We start from the raw sequence: 18,998 nt of genomic DNA on the forward strand, positions 1-18,998 counted from the left end.
GAGCAAAAAGATGGCCCGGGCTCTGGGGATGGCTCCTTGGCCTCTGCCCCAGGCGGCTCTGGTTGCAACAGAGCGACGCCCCGGATGGGCAGAGCATCGCCCCTGGTGGGCGTGCCGGGTGGATCCCGGTCGGGCACATGCGGGAGTCTGTCTGACTGCCTCCCCATTTCCAGCTTCAGAAAAATACAAAAAAAAAAAAAAAAAAAAAAAAATTAAGATGCCAAGACGAAACCTTCCCAAACAGCCAGGTTAGAAGGTAGCATATCCATTCAGAGACTCAGCCCTTCAAGAAGTGCGAGCAGTAACTTATTATGAATTTAAACCACACACATAACAAGCAAGAAAACATTAGATACACCAATTATCCACTTCCACCAAACTCCTAAAATTTTGAAAATGAAACTTTCATTGTTAAATGATACATACTCATAAACTTGTGGCCCTGGCCAGTTGGCTCAGTGATAGAGCATCAGCCTGGCATGTGGATGTCCTGGGTTTGATCCTTGGCCAGGGCACACAGGAGTAGTGCCCATCTGCTTTTCCACCTCTTCCCTTCTCCTTTCTATCTCTCTCTTCCCCTCCTGCAGCCAAGGCTCCATTGGAACAAAGTTGATCCCAGGCACTGAGGATGGCTCCATGGCCTCTGCCTCAGGCACTAGAAAATGGCTCAGATTGCAAAGGAGCAACGCCCCAGATGGACAGAGCATCGCCCCCAGTGGGCATGCCAGGTGGATCCTGGTTGGGCGCATGTGAAAGTCTGTCTCTCTGCCTCCCCATTTCTCACTTCAGAAAAAAAAATTGCTGCATTACTCATAAATTAGAAACTAAAGTTTTCTTATGTTCTAAAAAGCATCTATACTTAACTAGCCCAGGAGGGGCCACAAAGCCTCCATTTTCATAATAGAATCTCCTGTTATAAGAATGTTTTAAATGCTATAGAACCTTCTGTAAATTCCATTGAAGACAAATAAGAATAATCAAATTTGGGGCCAAAATCACAGGAATTAATTATCATAGTTTCTGGAAAGTAAAGAATAAGTGGTTTAGCACTTTATTATTGCATTGAAAGATAAGCCACACAAAACACAACACTGCAAAATAAAGGACACCAGTGAGTTCACAGGACAACCAGAATGTAGATGTCCTGTGTGGGTCTACTTTCGTTTAAATGTAAACTGCTTGTGCTCTGCTTCACACCTCCCAGATCTAGAAATCTGCCCATTGCCCTGGTGCTGCAGCCACATCTGTCACCCACTGGACAAATCTCAGTTTGTGTTTTTTGGGTTCAGAGAGAGAACATCTCTTCATTGGGCCATCTGAGTTCCAAGGAGTATCACCCTATCTTCTCCAGATAAAAGTTCACACAGTATAAAAATCAGCTGACTTCTCATTCTGGTCAAGTTTGAACAAAGATGTTTCCACCACTAACAGCACTGATACTTTGGACCAAATAATTCTGTGTGGTAGGGCTGTCCTATGCACTGCAGGTGTTCAGCAGAAGCCCTTCCCTCTACCCCTAAATGTCAGTAATACCTCTCTCCCCAAGGCATGATAACTAAAAATGTCTCAAAAGATTGCCAAATGTTAGACCAGTTGAGAACCACTGGTCTAAACTCATATTCAACCCATTTAGAAGTTTCACTCTAGCTATAAACTCTTTACCACATTTGGCAATAGGCAATATTTTCTTTCTGAAATTGCTCAAAAGCAGTCTTCAAAATGGTCTTTGGACTTGGGATTTCAAAAAACATTTTCTAAATACATACATATATATATATATATATATATATATATATATATATATATATATTCTTATCAGATCAGAACCCTCAACAAGGGTCCATTAGTAATAAGTTGCCAAGTCCTTACTGAGCATTTGAGTTGGGAGTTAAAATGGGACTGCAGATTGACCTTGCCAGGATGCAGGAGGAAGCAATTGTTGAAGACAGTCCTTACTAATACCTCCATTTGAGTACTCCCCAGGAAGGATGAGGCATATTATTACCATTGGATGGCCACCTGCGGAGTTTTGTCCAATGTTTTACAGTAAGTACACCGCATACCTCAAGGGCACCTCAATCAGTTAGGTAGCCAATTACAGAAAACTCACAAACTGGCTTAAGCAACAAAAGGAATTTACTGGCTGAGGTAAGTGAGAAGCACTACAGATTGGCAGCTTTCAGGAGAAGCTAACTTGGACTCAGGCTCACGGTCAAGTTTGAATGCCACTTCTAACTCTCTCAGCCTTCTCTTCTCCATGCGTCAATTAGCTTCAAATTGGCTTCCTTCCTGGGGGCATAATGTTTACAACATTGCTTAAAAGAAATGCTTCATTGCTTCTGATCAAGCAAAAGTCCCAAGCTTCATCATTACTGGACTGACGGGCGTCCTGTGCTAAGGGTTGAAATAATCAATCAGTGTGGCCAGGAAAAGGCCCTAGGCGTCAGACTGGTAGATGCTCTTGAATCACAATGACTGAGAGGGCAAGTTATACTGGTGGGTTTAGTAGAGTAGTTCTCAAAGTTTATTTCCTGACCAATGGTATCAGCATCACCTAGGAACTTGTTAGAAACATAAATTCTTGGGCCCACCCCAGACCTCTTGTGGGGTCCAACAATCTGTGTTTTTACAAGCCTTCTAGGTGATTCTTATCAAAGCTAAAGTTTGTGACCCACTGGTTTAGAGCATCAGGCCCTATACAAAGAATCTAGAGTGGGATAAATCCTACTCATTTCACTGGGCTTTATACAGATAGAAGATGATGCAATTGGAGGTCTGGAAAGTTACCATCAAATAAGTATTCCAGAAGGGGACAGTTCATTTCACTGCTTACTTACTATGGTGAGCTGTGGCATAGAAAACACCTTAATCCGTGCTTCAAACTAGCAAATTGGGAGTGAAGGTTACTTCTGCTGTCCATATTTATTAGGTTGCAGAACTTTAAAAAAAGAAATGTCCAACATTAACCTTGGCATTTTCTCTGGAGAAATTGAACTAATAAATGTATACATAGTTGAGAGAAGAAAAGTTACCTGGCAGTTAAGTCTTCATTAAAAAAGGCTTCTCTAAGAAAATTTCTTAGTCATGGCCAACCCTGAGAACCACCTGCAGTGAGGGTACACAGACAGCTTCTTGGGCACTGCCCTAGACCAACTGAATCAGGATCTCTGTGGGAGAACCTGGGAATCTGAATTTTAGAAGCCATTACTAGAGATTCTTAGAGATTTTATATGTTTGGAAAACGCTGTTCTAAGATATATCCAAAGGCCTGGGAAGAAAACTTTTGAAGGAGTTATAGAAACATTTCTGACTGCCAATAATAGCTTCTTCCCCTCCTTTCTTTATGTATTTCCTCACTATCAGAGTCTCTAGTCTCTATAACTGTCCTTCCTCTAGTCTTACTCTACTCTGCTTCCCAAAAAAGTCATCTTTCTTACCACTGTCAGGGTGAACTTTATAAAACACTGACCTCTCTGATTGCATACATCTCAATAGTGGTTTCCTCCAGGGGCCAAAGCTAGGAGATGTGTATGTAAGAAGCACCTTGCTGGATATGTGCTACTGTGAATATTCTATTTCTTGGGCTCTATTAGTGGGTTCATGGATCCTTTTTTAAATTTAAAAATTAAATTAACAAATAAATAAATAAAGAGAGCCATAAATGGACCAATTATAATAATGTCAATACAATGCTGTGACTTGAGGACAAAATAAAATACATTTTGTAAACAGAAAGAAATAAAAGGATATTAATATCTCTGGGTATTAAAACTATGCTCTTAAAAACTTTTTACTTTTTCTCTGTATTTTATAATTACTCCATAGTAAATTGCATAACAATAATTTTTTTTTTAATTAAAAGAAAATATATCACAAGTCCTCAACCATGGCCTACAGAATGAAGTCTGAAGTGTTAGCATGACATACAAATCTCCACGTCATCAAGTCTTTGCCTGTCTTCATTGGCTTTACTTCTCACCATTATCCACTTGACCTTCACCCTTGACCAATCCTAAATCCTTTACATTTCCTTGAACTCTTAATTCTCTTTTGCCTTTCTTCCCTCTGCTTACCATGGCCTTCCTTCCTCCTTCCCCCTGTGTATCAGTCAGGTTAATACTAGGTCATGCCAAGGTAGCAGAAACTCAGTAGATGAAAAAACAAAGGTTTATTTCTCACTCACTCTGTGTTAGGGATCAGCAAGCATATTTACCAAGATGGTAAATATAATAGGCTTTGTGAGCAATATATGGTTTCTGTTGCATAGCCTTCTCTCTCTCTCTCTCTCTCTCTCTCTCTCTCTCTCTCTCTCTCTCTCTCTGGTACAACTTTTTAAAAAAAACATAAAAACTATTCTTATTGTTAGACCAAACCAAACAGGCCGCTGGCCATTTTCTGACCTCTACCCTATGTGATTATTATTGTCAGAGACAGGTACACAGCAGAAAACTACTCTTGTCATTGAGATATTGGGTTAATGGGCCAGCCACCTCCACTGAACATTTTTTGTCATCCTGTACACAAAAAAAGAGGGCTTCTTGCAAGTAATTAAATGCTCCAGTCTGCAAGTGGCACCCTGTAACTTCTGCTCACAAATAATTGGCCAAAATTAATCTTTCAGTCCTACTCAACCATAAGAAGGCTGGGAAGTGCAATCCTACCATAAGTCCAGCAGTAAGGAGAATTGGAATCGCTTGGTAAAAATGAAGACTCTACTCAGCTGAAAGACAGCTGCTCTAGAAAGCTTTTTCTGATATCTTTACCCCCAGCCAGATTAGCTGCTTTTCCCTGTAATCTTACAGCACTGTAAGCATCCCTAGTGCTGTGCACAGGGTGCTGTAATTGCCACTTCTATGCCTTTCCCAGAGTAAACTTTCCGGGGTGTACATCCCCATATGCCCACTGCCTAGTACAGTGTCTGCCTGCCACCCAGGTATACTCAATGTGTGTTCCTCCAACAATAAATGAGCATGGCGGATTGTGGGAAGAATGAGATTGCCTATGTATTTACATGAAGGTTTCTGAATCCAGCAGTGTCAAATCTCTCTAAGGCCAGTTAGTTCAACCACCTCAGTCCCCACTCATGACAAATTAATTCTTTTGGTCATTCAGTTATTTTCTGTATTAATCAAATGCATTCCTCCTTATGAATCTGTTCTTCTAAAACCCAACGCTCTACAAAGAGCTGATTCTTGAGGCTACATAGTACTTTCATAGTGTATGGTCAGATTTTGTTTTCAGTTAACAGGACAAAGGTAGGCACCATGCCTTTCACAAGTGACACAGCCAATCAGAGTTGGAGCCAAAAGTTATGCTTTCTTTTGCTTCAGTAAAAAAGCTACAGGATTTAACATAGAGCTACAGCTAAATTCACCAACAGTTTATTTATATCCCTTGGAGAGATAGAAAGTATAATACATGTTTGTCAAAGATAAGTCTTACTATTCCATATCAATGTTTAACTTGTAATGTACATTTATCTCTGCGTAAAATATTAAAAACAAGCCAAATGACTGTTTATTAATGGTGTGTCTGTTCATATTAAGGCCACTTGTCCCCTTTCTCATGTTTTCTCTTCTGTAAAGTGACACAGTTCATTATCAGATGGTCTTTCAGAACCACAAGAATATCGGAGATATCACGCATCTAAGGATTTACCATCACCTTATTGCCTCTGAAGTAAACAGCACCTGCATGCATGCATCTTCACCACTAAATGGCATAATGCAAATTTCAAATCAGTTTCACATACAACATGTGTGTGTGGCTGCTGTAGGTCTGTATCAAACATGTAATCATAGGGTGGGCAAAATAGCAGTCAAAATGATCTGCTGTGCAAGGCTCCACCAATACATACAGTTAAGTTCTTTCAAGTTTATCAGTCATAATCTGGATATCCTCTGGTCCTGCCAAACAATATCCTCCTGAAATTTTCCTCTCCTCTTTGTCTTCTGGACATAGTAAGTTCCTAATAAAAGTCTCACTCAATAACTAGCCTTGAAAAAATGACTAGGAGAACTAAGACAAGGAGAATACAGCTAGGTAGTGCACACCACTTCCCATATCACCAATAGAATAGTGCCAGAGCATGGTCCTATTGAGACTGGCAGAGTTTGAGCATTCATAATAAAACAACTTTAATATATATATCCTTTATTTAAGAAGGTAAACAGCTCGGTGTGCCCACCACATCTCCTTAAATGCTTAACAGACCACAGCAGAGAAAAGTGTGTAAGAAAATTGAAGTACACAAAAAAACAATGGGCTCAGTACTACCAGGCACAAAACAAGAATCAATTCTTTATAGAAGTTATGCCTTTGCTCCCTTTTTTCTTCCCTTGAGCCATGTAATTGAACATTACAAACTATTTCAAGTAAACCTGTGGGTTTCCCCTCCCCCAAACAAGAAAAGGTTAAGCTTTTAATTACATGCCCTCAAACTATCATTTTGTGCAATTAGCAATTAACTCTAATCGTTGATGAGAGAATGCAGAGCTGCGCTACCAATTTCCCTCCTCCTCATCGGAGACGGGATTATTTTAGCCCCGTCCTATTACAGAGGACAAGCCACAACGCGCGCGTTCTCACACACTCAAATTAAAGACGCATTTAATTTTTTAGCAAAAATGGCATCTCAGCGTGCAATTGAGACAGGCATCCCAAAACCCACAGTAGTGCAGCCCAAATGTTTGGACTCTCTTCTTTACACTTTCACGTGGAAAGAGGAGCCCAAAGGAAGATGCTACCTACCAGCCTCAAAGTGCCAGCCTCTCTATGGGGCGCAGGAGAGGGTGGTAGAGAGATGCTTGTTGCCCCTGGAAGCTGCAAGACCCATTAATGGGAAGGCGATGGCAATAGTAGCAATAGTTGCATCAGTGCTAACTGCTGCTGCACATACTGTTGGCGGCTGCCAGGAGGGTACAGTAATGACTGTAGGGAGCGCACAGCTGCTGCGGCGGCAGGTTCCCTGGATCAGGAAATTAGGACAGGCACCGAGGATTGGAGGTGAATTCTGTACGCGAGCCAACCAGCAGCAGCTCCGGGCCCCGTGAGCCTCCAGCGGACGCGCGGAGCAGCTGGGCCCGGGGAGCAGTAAGGTGGCAGTGGCAGCCAGCGCCACGGCTACTCGGGCCCGCACGCTCACACTCACACTCATACACACACACTCACACACACCCCAGTTCAGGAACCTGGCTGCCCGGAGCTTATAAGAAGAGCCCGTAGATAAGAAAGGAGGGCTGAAGCCACTGCTCCCCCGCCCGGCCATCCCGCTGACCACTCCCCCTCCTGACCCCTCCTCGCTCCTCACCCTGCGCTCCAGCAGCCGCCAGTGTGGGTGCTCGGCTGCTGGCTTCTCTCTCTTCTGTCTTCTCCTGGGTTCTCGACTTCCCACCCACTCTCTCTCCCTCCCCTCCTCTCCCATACCCTCCTCTCCTCTGCCCTCCCCTCTTCTGCAGCGCCTGCATTATTTTCTGCCCGCAGGCCTGGCCTGCACTGCTGCTGCAGCCTGGGGAGGTGGGTGGGTGGGAGGGTGGGCTAGCAGGTGGAGAGGAGATTGTGCAAGTTGTAGGAGAGGGGGTGTCCTCTACTTCCCCGCTCCCTTTCTCCTCTTCTAACTCCTTCCCCTCCTCCCTCCTCCTTTCTCCTCCTCCCCCCTCCTCTCTCCCTGCCCCCACCTCCTTCCTTCTTTCCGAAAGGCTGGTAACTTGTGCGAAGCGAACGGCAGTGGCTACGACACCATCCAAGCGGGCACCATGGGCACGTCCGCGCACTGGGCGTTCTGGCTGCTGCTCGCGCTGTGCTGGGCACCGGGAGAGGCTGACGCCACTGGAGGAGGTAAGTGAGAACGCGCCCCTCCGAGGGCTGCTCGGACCCAGCCGGGGCTCCTGGGGTCCCCAAGTCCCGGGTTTTCTTTTGCCCACCCCCCTCCTAGGAGGCGCCTCTCAGCTCTTGCCTTTTTTCCCTCCCCACCCTGGTGGCGCCTCTGAGCTGTCAGCGTCAAGGCTATGGGCGCCAGGCTTGAGGGACAGTGGGATTTGGGGCGTCCTAAAGCCTTGCCTGGACTAGTCTCCATTCTCGTACACTCCTTCCCCAGAGCCAAGGCTTTGCCTTGTCTGTCACCCAGCATGGCAGGGGCTGGGAAATGTGGGCTTCTGAGCTATTGAACAATGGTTCTGTCTCCCCTACGAGGCAGAGTGTTAGAAAGGAGGCAGAGGGCCTGGGCGACAGCCCCGTAGCACTCCTCGGACTACATGGAGGGTGGTGGCAGGCAGTAGGTGAGGGTGGGCGTCTCCCTGGACGCAGGCGCCGGGTGCGGGCCGGGGGCTGTGAGTCCCTCTCTGGGGTGGGCCGGCGCACGTTAGCTGGGCTGCAGCCGGTAGTCTACACGGAGCTGCGAGAAGTGCACAGCTTGAGCACCCGGACTGGGACTCCCCCGGCACCGGTCTGTATCTCTGGAGTGCCGGTTAGAGGACTGGTGAGGCTTGAAATAGGACTCCTCTCTAAGTGTTTCTTCCCTCTCCCCTTTCCACCCCTCCCGCCGCGCGTGTAAACCTCGTGGGTATTCCCTGTAGCTGAACGGAGGAGGGGAGTGGAACAAAGACTTAATCAGGTTAGTTTGCTGATCCTTGTTCCAGTGAGATTTCCTTTAAAGGAGTTGCGTCCTAATCTAGTGACTGTAATTAGCCTTCATTTTAAACAATAGATCAAAGGGAGTAGCACGAGAGCTGGTGTGTGGCTGTGGCTAGGTGGGAGGGCGGCGTTGACTAGTGTCAAGTCCCCAGGGTCTGCCACACTGGGCCTGGGAGCTCTGTCCCCACCACTCTCCCAACTGGGAAGCGTACAACTTCCCTGGGCAAGAGACAGGAAGCCCCTCTATGGGAACTGGATCAGAATCCTGGAGGGCTCCTGAAGTGATCTTGGCATGACACCAAGGGGCTTGTTCGCCAGCACTAGGGAGTAAGGACAGAAGGCTGCCTCTGTCTTAAGTACCCATTTCAGAGTCCCTAGCTCCCACTTGCCTGGTGGCTTAGGAGGCCCGCCTGCCTGCAGTCACGTGTCTCCTAAGTGAGAGCGAACTTGAAAGTATGTGGTCGAGCAGCCTCTCGGTCAATACTTGCTGGTTTTAAGCCTCCTAATGCCCCCTGCCCTTTGGTTCGGTTTGTCCCAAGTGTGTGAAGCTGGGACGGACTTGTCCGCCCTCTGTGATTGGCTGGCCGCCGGGTCACGTTTAGGTTGGTCACATGGCTCCGCGGACTCGCAATTAAGTAGCATGAGAAGTATTATCTTTAAGTGAATGGGAAAGACCAGACAGGCTCTGACTGGCTGTTTTCTCAAATGCTTTTCCCTGCGTGGACTCCCCGGAAAGGCGAGAGTGTCCTGAAGATGGCCCCCCGATGTGTAACAAACCCGAGAGCCTGGGACAGCTCTGCTGACAAGTTTTCAGACTCCAACATTAATCATTAATGGATGAGCAGCACTAACATATTAAACGATTTTTCAGAATAGTGCCATGACTTGCATTATACTTTTCACACCATTTCAAAAGACTAAGATATACTAAGCCTTACTGACATCTGTCCAGGAAGAGAGGTGAAAATATTTATTTTTACTGCGTGCTCTTTTTACTGTATGTAATTCTCTTAATTCAACACATCACTTTACATTGGAGGTTAACTTTATCCTATAGAATGCTAGGAATGCACCTAAACTATTGAAAATAGTTAGGGGAAGCCATATGTTCACCTTGTATTAGGTAAGTGAGGATCCCCTTTTGCTCCCCTAAGTCACTTATGAAATATATGAAATTCCATGAACAGTGGAAAGAGAAGCCCATGCAAGACTCAAATTCTTCAAAGGAAAGGAGGCATATCCTTCTGAACTGGAGAGAATTTGGAGTCCACTGAGGCAGACCCAAGCCAATCCAGACTGGCTCCTGTCTGAAATTCAAAGCCTCAGGGCAAGTAGGCTGACTTTCTGGTCCTGGTCTTCCTCACTTACCCCCCCCACACACACACACAGCCCCACGTGCACACTTACACACATACACTCATGGTGCAGGTCTGAAATACTCTAGGATAGAGAAAATGTGCTCTAAGACCCTGGCAAGAAACTTAAAGTAGGCTAATACGAAAAGTTAAAATTCAGTAGTGTAGTGAGACTGATTGCAAAATCCCTGTAGTTCTAGGGCATTTTCCTCCTCCCTATGAAGTCAAGATTAGGATCTGGGGTACCATATATTTGTTAAGGCCAACGCTTAGAAGAACAGAGGTTTTGTGAGAACTATTCTCATATGGCTAGAAACTGGCAAAAGAGTACACAGAATTTTCCTTGTTGTGTGTGGGGGGATGGGGGTGCTGGTGAAGTGGCAGTACTAACATACCTGGGGGATAGGAGACTGGAGAGCAAGGGGGAAATAAACCTGGCTCCTCTTGTTGCACTGAGGGAAGGTATGGCATTGGTCGTCATTCTTATTTAGGCCAAAGGCTTAGCATGTGAGCCGGGCTCTGTAACGGAGTGTCATCAGGCAAGCCTTTATTGATACTGACAGCTTCTTGAAGTCGGGGCAGCTTTGTTCCTCAGGTCGCCCTGTTGGCCACTTCATGTGACATTTAGCTATACACCTGTCCTGTGTCATTGTGATTCTTTGTTTTTATTGCTTGAAACCCCAGCTACCTAAAGTACATGCAATGGCCAAGTTCAAGTAGAGCTGCCAAATGTTAAGGCTATAGTGCAACTAACCAGCATGTTTGAATTATGGAAGCCTCCGTGCTCAAAAGAAGTGAAGGCCTGTTTAAAGTGTGGCTGCCTTTTATAAAATTGGATAACCATAAACCTCATTTCCCTTGAGTAGTTTTTATAATTCTAGAAAAGATGAAAAGTAGTCACAAACCCCTCTCTTCCAGGAGGAATATCAAATTGATAAGACATAACAAGAACTCCTAAAGTAGAACATGGCCTTAAGATCAAGGGAACAGATAGCTCCCGGCGAAATGGCTTCAGGTGTTGATCTAAAGACCTGAGGACTCAGAACACAGCATAGATGTATAGATAACTCATTAAATATCTAGACCATGTTCTGTTTCTCACAGAATGTTGATAAAGCTTCATGTAAAAAATTAAGTACCTCGCAGGGCTATGATAAGGTCTGTGATGATGCTTGTGATAAATGCACCTGCCTCAGCAGAGCTTCTGGGGTGGGCTAATACAGCTGCTCTCCAGATGGTTAGTCAATCGCCTCAGGATTACCTAGGACGTTTCCTTCTACTTTAAGTTGATCTCAGGAAAGTACTCAGGTTACAGAATGGGTACTACTTTCAAGGAAAAGAGTCCAAGGATACCATCTGCAGAGGTGGTGGATTAAACGTACCTGTAGTTTAACTTTAAAAGTTAAAGTGGCTAAGGGAAAATGTCATTGCCCAGCTAAACTGTTTTTAGATAAGAAATCTGAAGATAGCTTTTCAGAGGACTTCAGGCAGACTATGACATAGCTCTAGGAGAATCTGGCTTTGTAAGTAAAGATCATCTCAGTTTCACTCTGCATTTTTCTATTTGAATCAGTATCTCTTTGCTAAGCTCTTCTGTTGCTTTGCAATAAAAATTCTAGACATTGTTAATACCACCTGGTTAGAGTTGCTAGGGGCACTGCATTATCAACATGATGTGGTAGGTGATACCTTGAAGTGAGTACACTTTTCCCTTCACGTGAAGTTTCCTAGGAAATCTTGGGCCTGATGGCTCTTTTGGGCTCTAAATTAAGCAAGAGATTGTCTTCTAGGTGCTGGGAAAGTAAATACAGATTCTACTTTTTTAAAAAAGGCTTCATGTCTGCTTAAGCAATCTTCTGCCTACCTCATATCTCAGAGATGCTACATGGGAAGTGGAGTAGAGGGTGGGCAGAGTACCCATGGCCTTGTGTTTAAGAGATACCCTGGGGGGTAGAAACTTTAAGACTGGGCCACTGGCTAAAATGGTTGATTTGCCACCAACTTGGGTAATCCGGGTTGGCCCTGCTGGATAGGGACCTTTATGCATCTAGGGGTGATGTTGGCAGTGGGGATGGAGTGGGGCTTTCAAGCTGCCAAGTAAGGAAGGTGATAAAAGTTGGCAAAAAAAAAAAAACACTTTTGCATGTTATATTGTGTGTTCTAATACTTCCCTTAAATACAACATTTGAAAGTTCTTTTATGTGTTATACCTTAATATTCCCCCTAATACTATGAGTAAATAGGGTGCCATGTATCCAAACTGCCTCTAATCTTTAGTTTTCCTGAGAAGCCTTTCCAAGATCTGAGTTGTTAACTGATCTGTAGGTTCACTAAGTAGGTGGTTGATTGGTGCTTATCTTCTTTGTACATCTGCTTGAACCCACTTTACTTCTATCTACTGAGCACCCATCATGTGGCATGTGACACCAGGCATGGGGACACTGTGACCACATAGTTGGTCCCTCCCTTCCTGGCATTTAATCTAATGAGGAAGTCAGCCCAGGAAATCAATGATCCAAAGACAGCGGGGAAGAGAAGCACTGGATAGGAATCAGCAGAGCCGGTGCTTAGATTTAATTATAAAAGAGGCTGATCACAGCTGGAGTTCCAGTGTGCCGCCTGGGTTACAGCTTATAAAGTTTCCCCCAAATCTTGAAGAACTTAGACTCTAATATAACAAAGCCAGAGACTCTTTTAGATCTGCAGATGGTCTTGCAAAGGTGATATGATTCAAGCATAGTGGATTGCTGCCAACATTACCAAAGAGCACTAAAACATGTCAGCTGGAAGGTCCAGGTCCCATGCATCAAATTTCTAACTTCATCCATCAGTCAGCCACTGCTAACTTTCTCTGTGCGTCAAACCTCTCTCCTCTTGTGAAAAGGAGGCCGACATACCCACACTGACACATTCATGATGATACGTAAGTGTGGAAAAGTACACTTTTAAATGATAAAGTATCACAAAGATGAGGGTGAAGTACCCTCACAGGCATAGGGAACAGTGGCCTTTGTAACGTAGAGTCTTTCAATGTACTCTAGCTAGTGAAAGTGGTCACACTTCATTTCAAGTTCAGAAAAGCTAGAGAGAATGCTTGGGAAAAGTTTATAGATCAGACTAGCTTTCCTACTGAACTAACAAATCAACTAACACATTCATGAATACTCACTAGTGCTGAAACAACCTTTAGATGCCAGACACCGTGTCCCAAATTACAAAGGTAAATTCTAGCCCCACGTTAGGGAATCTCCGGAGATCTGTAGAGATGGAAACAGGTAGTTATTAGCATCTCAGTCCATGATAGCTGTGTGACAAGTGGAGGAGACCATGGAAAAGCAGCCAGACCACACCTAACTGGTCAAGAAAGGAATTAAGGGCCTCATTTAAGGGGTTATATCTGAGCCCACTTCTGGTAGATAAGTGAACAGGATAAGTAGCATGAGCAAATCAAGACAAAGCGACAGTGAGGGGCCAGGCCTGGGGAAGTAAGTGAGTGGGGCCTCTTGGTGTAGCCTGAGCAGATGGCGGGTAATTCTTAGGGAAAAGTTGGGAAAAATAGGTAGTGAACTAGACTCAATTCCAGAGCCAGTGGGAAGCCTAGAAGTGATACCACCCTTGGCACTTCGGGCCATTCTAGGTTACTTGAATCACCATCTTGATTTGGATACAGAACATGGCCGCCTAGGGGCAGATGAACAGGAGACAAATTTAGATCAAGTGAGAGACGAGGGCTTGGACAGGCCAGGGCTTGATGGCAAAATGTCAGGGAGAAAAGTCTGGGCTCGTTTTTGGACTGCTGATTTATAGTAAGTGACAGGGCCAGTCAAAGATGGGACACAGAAGAGGGGAAACCAGATTTGAGAAGAACAGCTTTACAGTGCATGTTGGTGCCAAGCAGAAGAGAGTCCAGCTAAATATAAATGCCCTTGGCACAGAGGCTTCCTGTCAGGTTGTCACCCTAATGTATGCTGTAAGGCTGGCATTTATCACTGATATCCACCCAATGGGAGGCATGAGGGATTATAGCAGTGAGTACTGTATGTCCCAACCCTAAAAATATAATGGTCACCTACATGGGAGGTAGAATCCTAGCCTCCTCCTTCCTGAAGTGGTTTCATTGTGTGGCCAGGGACCAGCAGGGTCATCATTATCTGGGAATTCATTACAAATGCAAGTGAGGACCTTATGTTAGATCCACTGGATCAGAACCTCTGGGGCATGGGCCCCAGCATTATGTTTTATAAGCCCTCCAGGGGATATTGATGCAAATGAGAGCTTGAGAACCACCCACAAGAACAAATAACTTCCAGAGACTATCGGGGCAGGTAGGAAGAGCTTTGGTCTGATTTCACCAATATACTGAGGAATTGCTGGCAGAATTTTTTTTTAATTAAAATAGGGAAAGGAAAAAGGCCTCTATCTCAACAATAAAACTGTGTTCATTTAATGTCATTAGGACAGATAAAAAACTACCTAATTCTGGTTTAATTTATGTTGACTTTACTGCCCAAATTATAAATCAACACAATATTCTAGAAGGAAGTATTCCTGAGTCAGGTGCTCTAGTTTGTATGCATGCTCAGGATTTGGAGCCAGACTGCCCAGGTTCAAATTCTAGTGCTTCTCAAAGTGATCTTGGACAAGTACTGTACTTTCCTTCTCCAGAAAGATTTTCTGATATATAAAAGGGGAGCAGTAGCCCTAACCATGTGAGATTGAAAAGTAAATTAATAGAGATTGAAGTCTTGGTGCGGTGTCAGGCTAACAAATCAAAGAAATTAAGTTATTTGTCCATGATTCTTAAGATCATCTCAATCCGATGTAAATAGAAAACCTATTTGACAATTTCATTGTAAGATTCACTATTTCATTGAATCAAAGGATTAACCTAAGTATTGAACCGTTTTTAGTTGGCCCCCACCTGTGCGTCAGAGGCTGACTTGAAGGCTAGAACACAAGCTTTGTGCTTGATATCTGGGGGGTCCTCCCGTTTAGTTCCTCTTACTAACCTTCCCTATGGGAACACTTCACTGACTAGGATATCTGCTTGTCTACAAACAAGTTTTTGCCTATGAATAGAAAGATTGACATTAAAGTGCCAAACAGTAGTGAGTCCTACTAAAAATAAACGCCCTTGGCAGCCCCAGAAGTGCCAAAACAAACGGACTGAGGAAATTCCAGCAGATAATAACACCTGCATGCTCAGGCTGAGAGGAGGGTGAGGGACATTTGAATACTCGGCCCTGCTCGTCTCAGCAGTGAATGAGGCAGCATGAGCCCCTCTGAGCAGCCTGAAGTTCAGGTCTGAGCCTGAAACTCAGAAACATCTCCATGTTCTCAGCATTCCTATTGGACACTCCTGCAAAGATGCCTCTCAGAGCTCTACAGGGAAATTTGTAGCCTTCTGTGGGGGCTTGGTATTTATTGTAAGGTCTACGTAGTTTTTACTGAAGCTTACCTATTGTTCTTCCATGTAACTCTTACAGGGGCAATTAGACAATGGCAGGCTGACTTTTATTTGCATTAAAAACCCTGAGTTTCTTGGAGCCAGTGACCTGCCAACATATTTGGGTAGCAACGTTAACTATTTAGGTAAGCAAAGCTCCTGAGACGTGGGTACCTTTTAGTAAGTTTGCATAGTCTGATTCCATCTGTGTAAGTGGCAGTATAAGCAAGCAATCCTTCAACATTTCTGGGCATTCATTTATTACAAATTTAAATACCCACATGCTGTGACTAGGTACAAGTGACATTCTACCCTCTGAACCCAAAGCTATTCATTCTACGTGTCAGAGCTAGAAGGAAAACGAGAGCTAGTCCAACAGTTTCATTTATTAAAGCAATAAGAGCCTTTTCTAATCGGTACATATAGTTCCAAGTCAAAAGAATGCCATCCTGCTTCAAACAGGTGGGACACCCAGGTTCCCATTCTCATGCCTTCCCCTCCCCCCACCTGAACTACCCCTTTGGCCCTCAGGCATTTCTATGCAACCCTAGGGGACCCACTAAAAATCACATTTACTCCTACCTTTCACCTTTCAGAGCAGGATAGACTGTGGAATATACAGGGTAGGGCAAAAGTAGGTTTATAGTTATTCGTATAGAAATAATACAGTACTTAATACAAGAATAAACTGTGTTTCTGATACAACTGTAGAGTGCCTAGTTCCTCTACAGGTCATTTTTTTTTTTTGAGGCATCATTGGCTTTAGCTGAGCCTATGAATTAAAAGCACCTCGGGTGTAGATGATTTTGAGCTCAGCCTGTTTCCTTTATGAAAGTATAATACTGAACTTGAGACTTAACTGTCGCGGATGGAAATAGACTACAAGCCTGTAATCCCCAAAGCTTTGGAAACCAGACACTTCTTAACTCCTGTGGTGCTTTCAGTTCTCCTCGAACTCTGTCCAGCAGCATTTGCAAGTGAACACCAGAGGGGTAAAAGATAGCATCTTTGTGAAACTTGGGCAGAAAACCCTCACAGTGTTGCAGTCAGATGGCTGAGGTCTCGTCCTTGGATTTCATCTCTGGAAACAAAGTACTAAGGAAACAAAGAGAAATGACCTCACTCTCCAAAGGGTCTTTAGAAAGTCCGCTAGCCTTACCCACCTCACTCCACCTCGCTCCTTGTTTTAAACAAGCAGGGACATTTAGGATCATACTATATACTCCTAATCCCAGTTGTTCCTCCTTCTTAATGGAGCGTCACGTGTGTGTCATGGAAAATCACAGCATAACCACAATCAGGTAGAAGCTTGGGTGACGTGGAAACATCTCAGATAAGAAAAGGTAGAAATTAAACTCCTTTTCTTCTTAGGCTATTGGAATAAACACTAAGTAAATGCGTATGTCTGCCCTAAGCCTGCTCAGTATTGACACTTGAAGCAGCAATGTGGGAATTTTAATAGCATTTGTTATCGTTGATAGCTTATATGTTACAACTACATTCAGAGACCTCATTAAAAGGATATTGGACTAAATATCAGCCTTGGGATATTATGCATCCGTATTTAATGCCAGGATAGTTTCAGTGTCAATAAAATATGTAGCTTCCAAGTTAATCATTTTTAAGGAAATCTTCCATGTACCTAACCCTGAAGTTTGAACACCATCATTTGAAACCTACTTTTAAGTTCCTGTCCCAGTCTGATTATATGGTTATCTTTTTGACAGTGTAAATATCAACATCAATGTTTTTGTTCTATTTTGACTGAATGACCTTTGGTATCTAAAACCTTTAACAAATTTGGAGCCTTTCAGTCTGCACTGTATCCTAACTATAACCTGACTGTTCTAAGTATATTTATATCTGTGTACTCAGACTATAAATTGTTCTTTTTCTACTTTTCTTTTTTTTTTTTTTTTTTTTGTATTTTTCTGAAGTTGGAAATGGGGAGGCAGTCAGACAGACTCCTGCATGTGCCCAATCGGGATCCACCCAGCATACCCACCAGGGGACTGTGCTCTGCCCATCTGAAGCGTCGCTCTGTTGCAACAAGAGCCATTCTAGCACCTGAGGCAGAGGCCACAGAGCCATCCTCAGCGCCCAGGCCAACTTTGCTCCAATGGAGCCTTGGCTGTGGGAGAGGAAGAGAGAGACAGAGAGGAAGGAAAAGGGGAGGGGTGGAGAAGCAGATGGGTGCTTCTCCTGTGTGCCCTGGCCAGGAATCAAACCTGGGACTCCTGCATGCCAGGCCGACGCTCTACCACTGAGCCAACTGGCCAAGGCCTCTACTTTTCAAATAAAGTAGTCAAAGTATATTTGTATCACTCCCACAGCCTTCAAGCATAGTGGAGCTACAGAACTATATAGCCCATGGTCCCTGGAATGAGCGCCCATCACTGAGCATATTGAAAATATCTCAAGACTAGACTGATGATGGGGGAAGTCAAGAGGCAGCTTAGGTGCTCCACATTTGGCTTAGCAGCATAAAAACTAGCAGGTGATGCTTCTTGACAGCAACCTCTACCCTCCCCTGTTTTCCCTTCTAAATCTCTAGTATCTTATATCCAATAAAATATTAGTAGAATGAACAAATAGTATAAAATGTATGTAGGAGATACAATCAAATCATACTGCTTTATACCTGGGTCCTAGCTTAACTAGACTCTTGGGGGAAGAGTGATACATATAGGTTTTAAATGAATACATATAGTACCTCAGAAAATAACCACACCCATATATTTAACTTGTCTTGGACCAAATTTTAATCTCACTGGGAATTTGTCACAAAGCATAGAATCCTCCCAGAGAGTAGGGAGAAGCTGATGCTAGGGACACCAACTAGAGTATTGTGTACATAACACAAGAGTTCCAGTATGTGCTTGTCACTGTGGCATCTGTTCTTATGGCATCATGTCACAGCTGCAAATGCTGAAAGGTGGCAGGAAATCAGAGGGTCCTCTGCTTGGAAGGCCTCCCTAAGTAATCTGCATGAACTATATGGCTGCATTGGGTTTCTTGAGTATTTGCAGTATATTTACATTAAGCAGCCGGATCTTTGCCTTTTTTCTCAAAGAAATCACATCCTCCAGAAGGACAGAGCTGTTACTGAGAGGAAACACCTGGATGTTAGCTGTCTTGGGCCAAGCAGAAAAACTAAGTGACTTTCTTACACAAATTAGTTCATATCATTGTGTGATTTAAATATCCATACATTGAGCATAGGAAAAGAGAAGTTCAGAGAAATGGAATCCAACTCTGTGACTCTACCTTACTTTGCTTTTCTCTCATCACTAAATTAAAAATGATCTCCATTTGTCTCTTAACTGTACCTTCCGGATGCTTTTTATCTTGTCTTGGAGCTGTTTTGTAAACATGTCTTTTTGTAATCAGACCTCAAGTTTTAAGATGAAAAACTATGGTATTAAAACTCTATGTCTCCCTTCTCCCTGCTGTCCCTTCTAAATATCCTTCACTTTTGCTTGTAATAGGAGCATCAAATGAGAGAAATGAGTCCTGAGGTGGATGAAAATGCCCCGTTCCCTAGGAAATCTAGGTTCCTTCTATCT

General features: G+C 43.9%; 1 protein-coding gene across 2 annotated transcripts in view; it reads left to right on the forward strand.

The window, feature by feature from the left end:
* Positions 1-7,548: 7,548 nt before the first annotated feature.
* The window catches only part of VLDLR (very low density lipoprotein receptor), a 34,278-nt gene continuing 22,828 nt past the window's right edge, over positions 7,549-18,998 (forward strand). For both annotated transcript variants that reach the window (XM_066257167.1, XM_066257168.1), the window contains exon 1: positions 7,549-7,836. In XM_066257167.1, the coding sequence (XP_066113264.1) occupies positions 7,755-7,836 (82 nt within the window). In that variant the 5' untranslated portion in view covers positions 7,549-7,754. The remainder of the gene's footprint in view (positions 7,837-18,998) is intronic.

Source organism: Saccopteryx bilineata, chromosome 2 (genome assembly GCF_036850765.1).
Source record: "Saccopteryx bilineata isolate mSacBil1 chromosome 2, mSacBil1_pri_phased_curated, whole genome shotgun sequence".
In the NCBI taxonomy this organism is placed as follows: Eukaryota; Metazoa; Chordata; class Mammalia; order Chiroptera; family Emballonuridae; genus Saccopteryx; species Saccopteryx bilineata.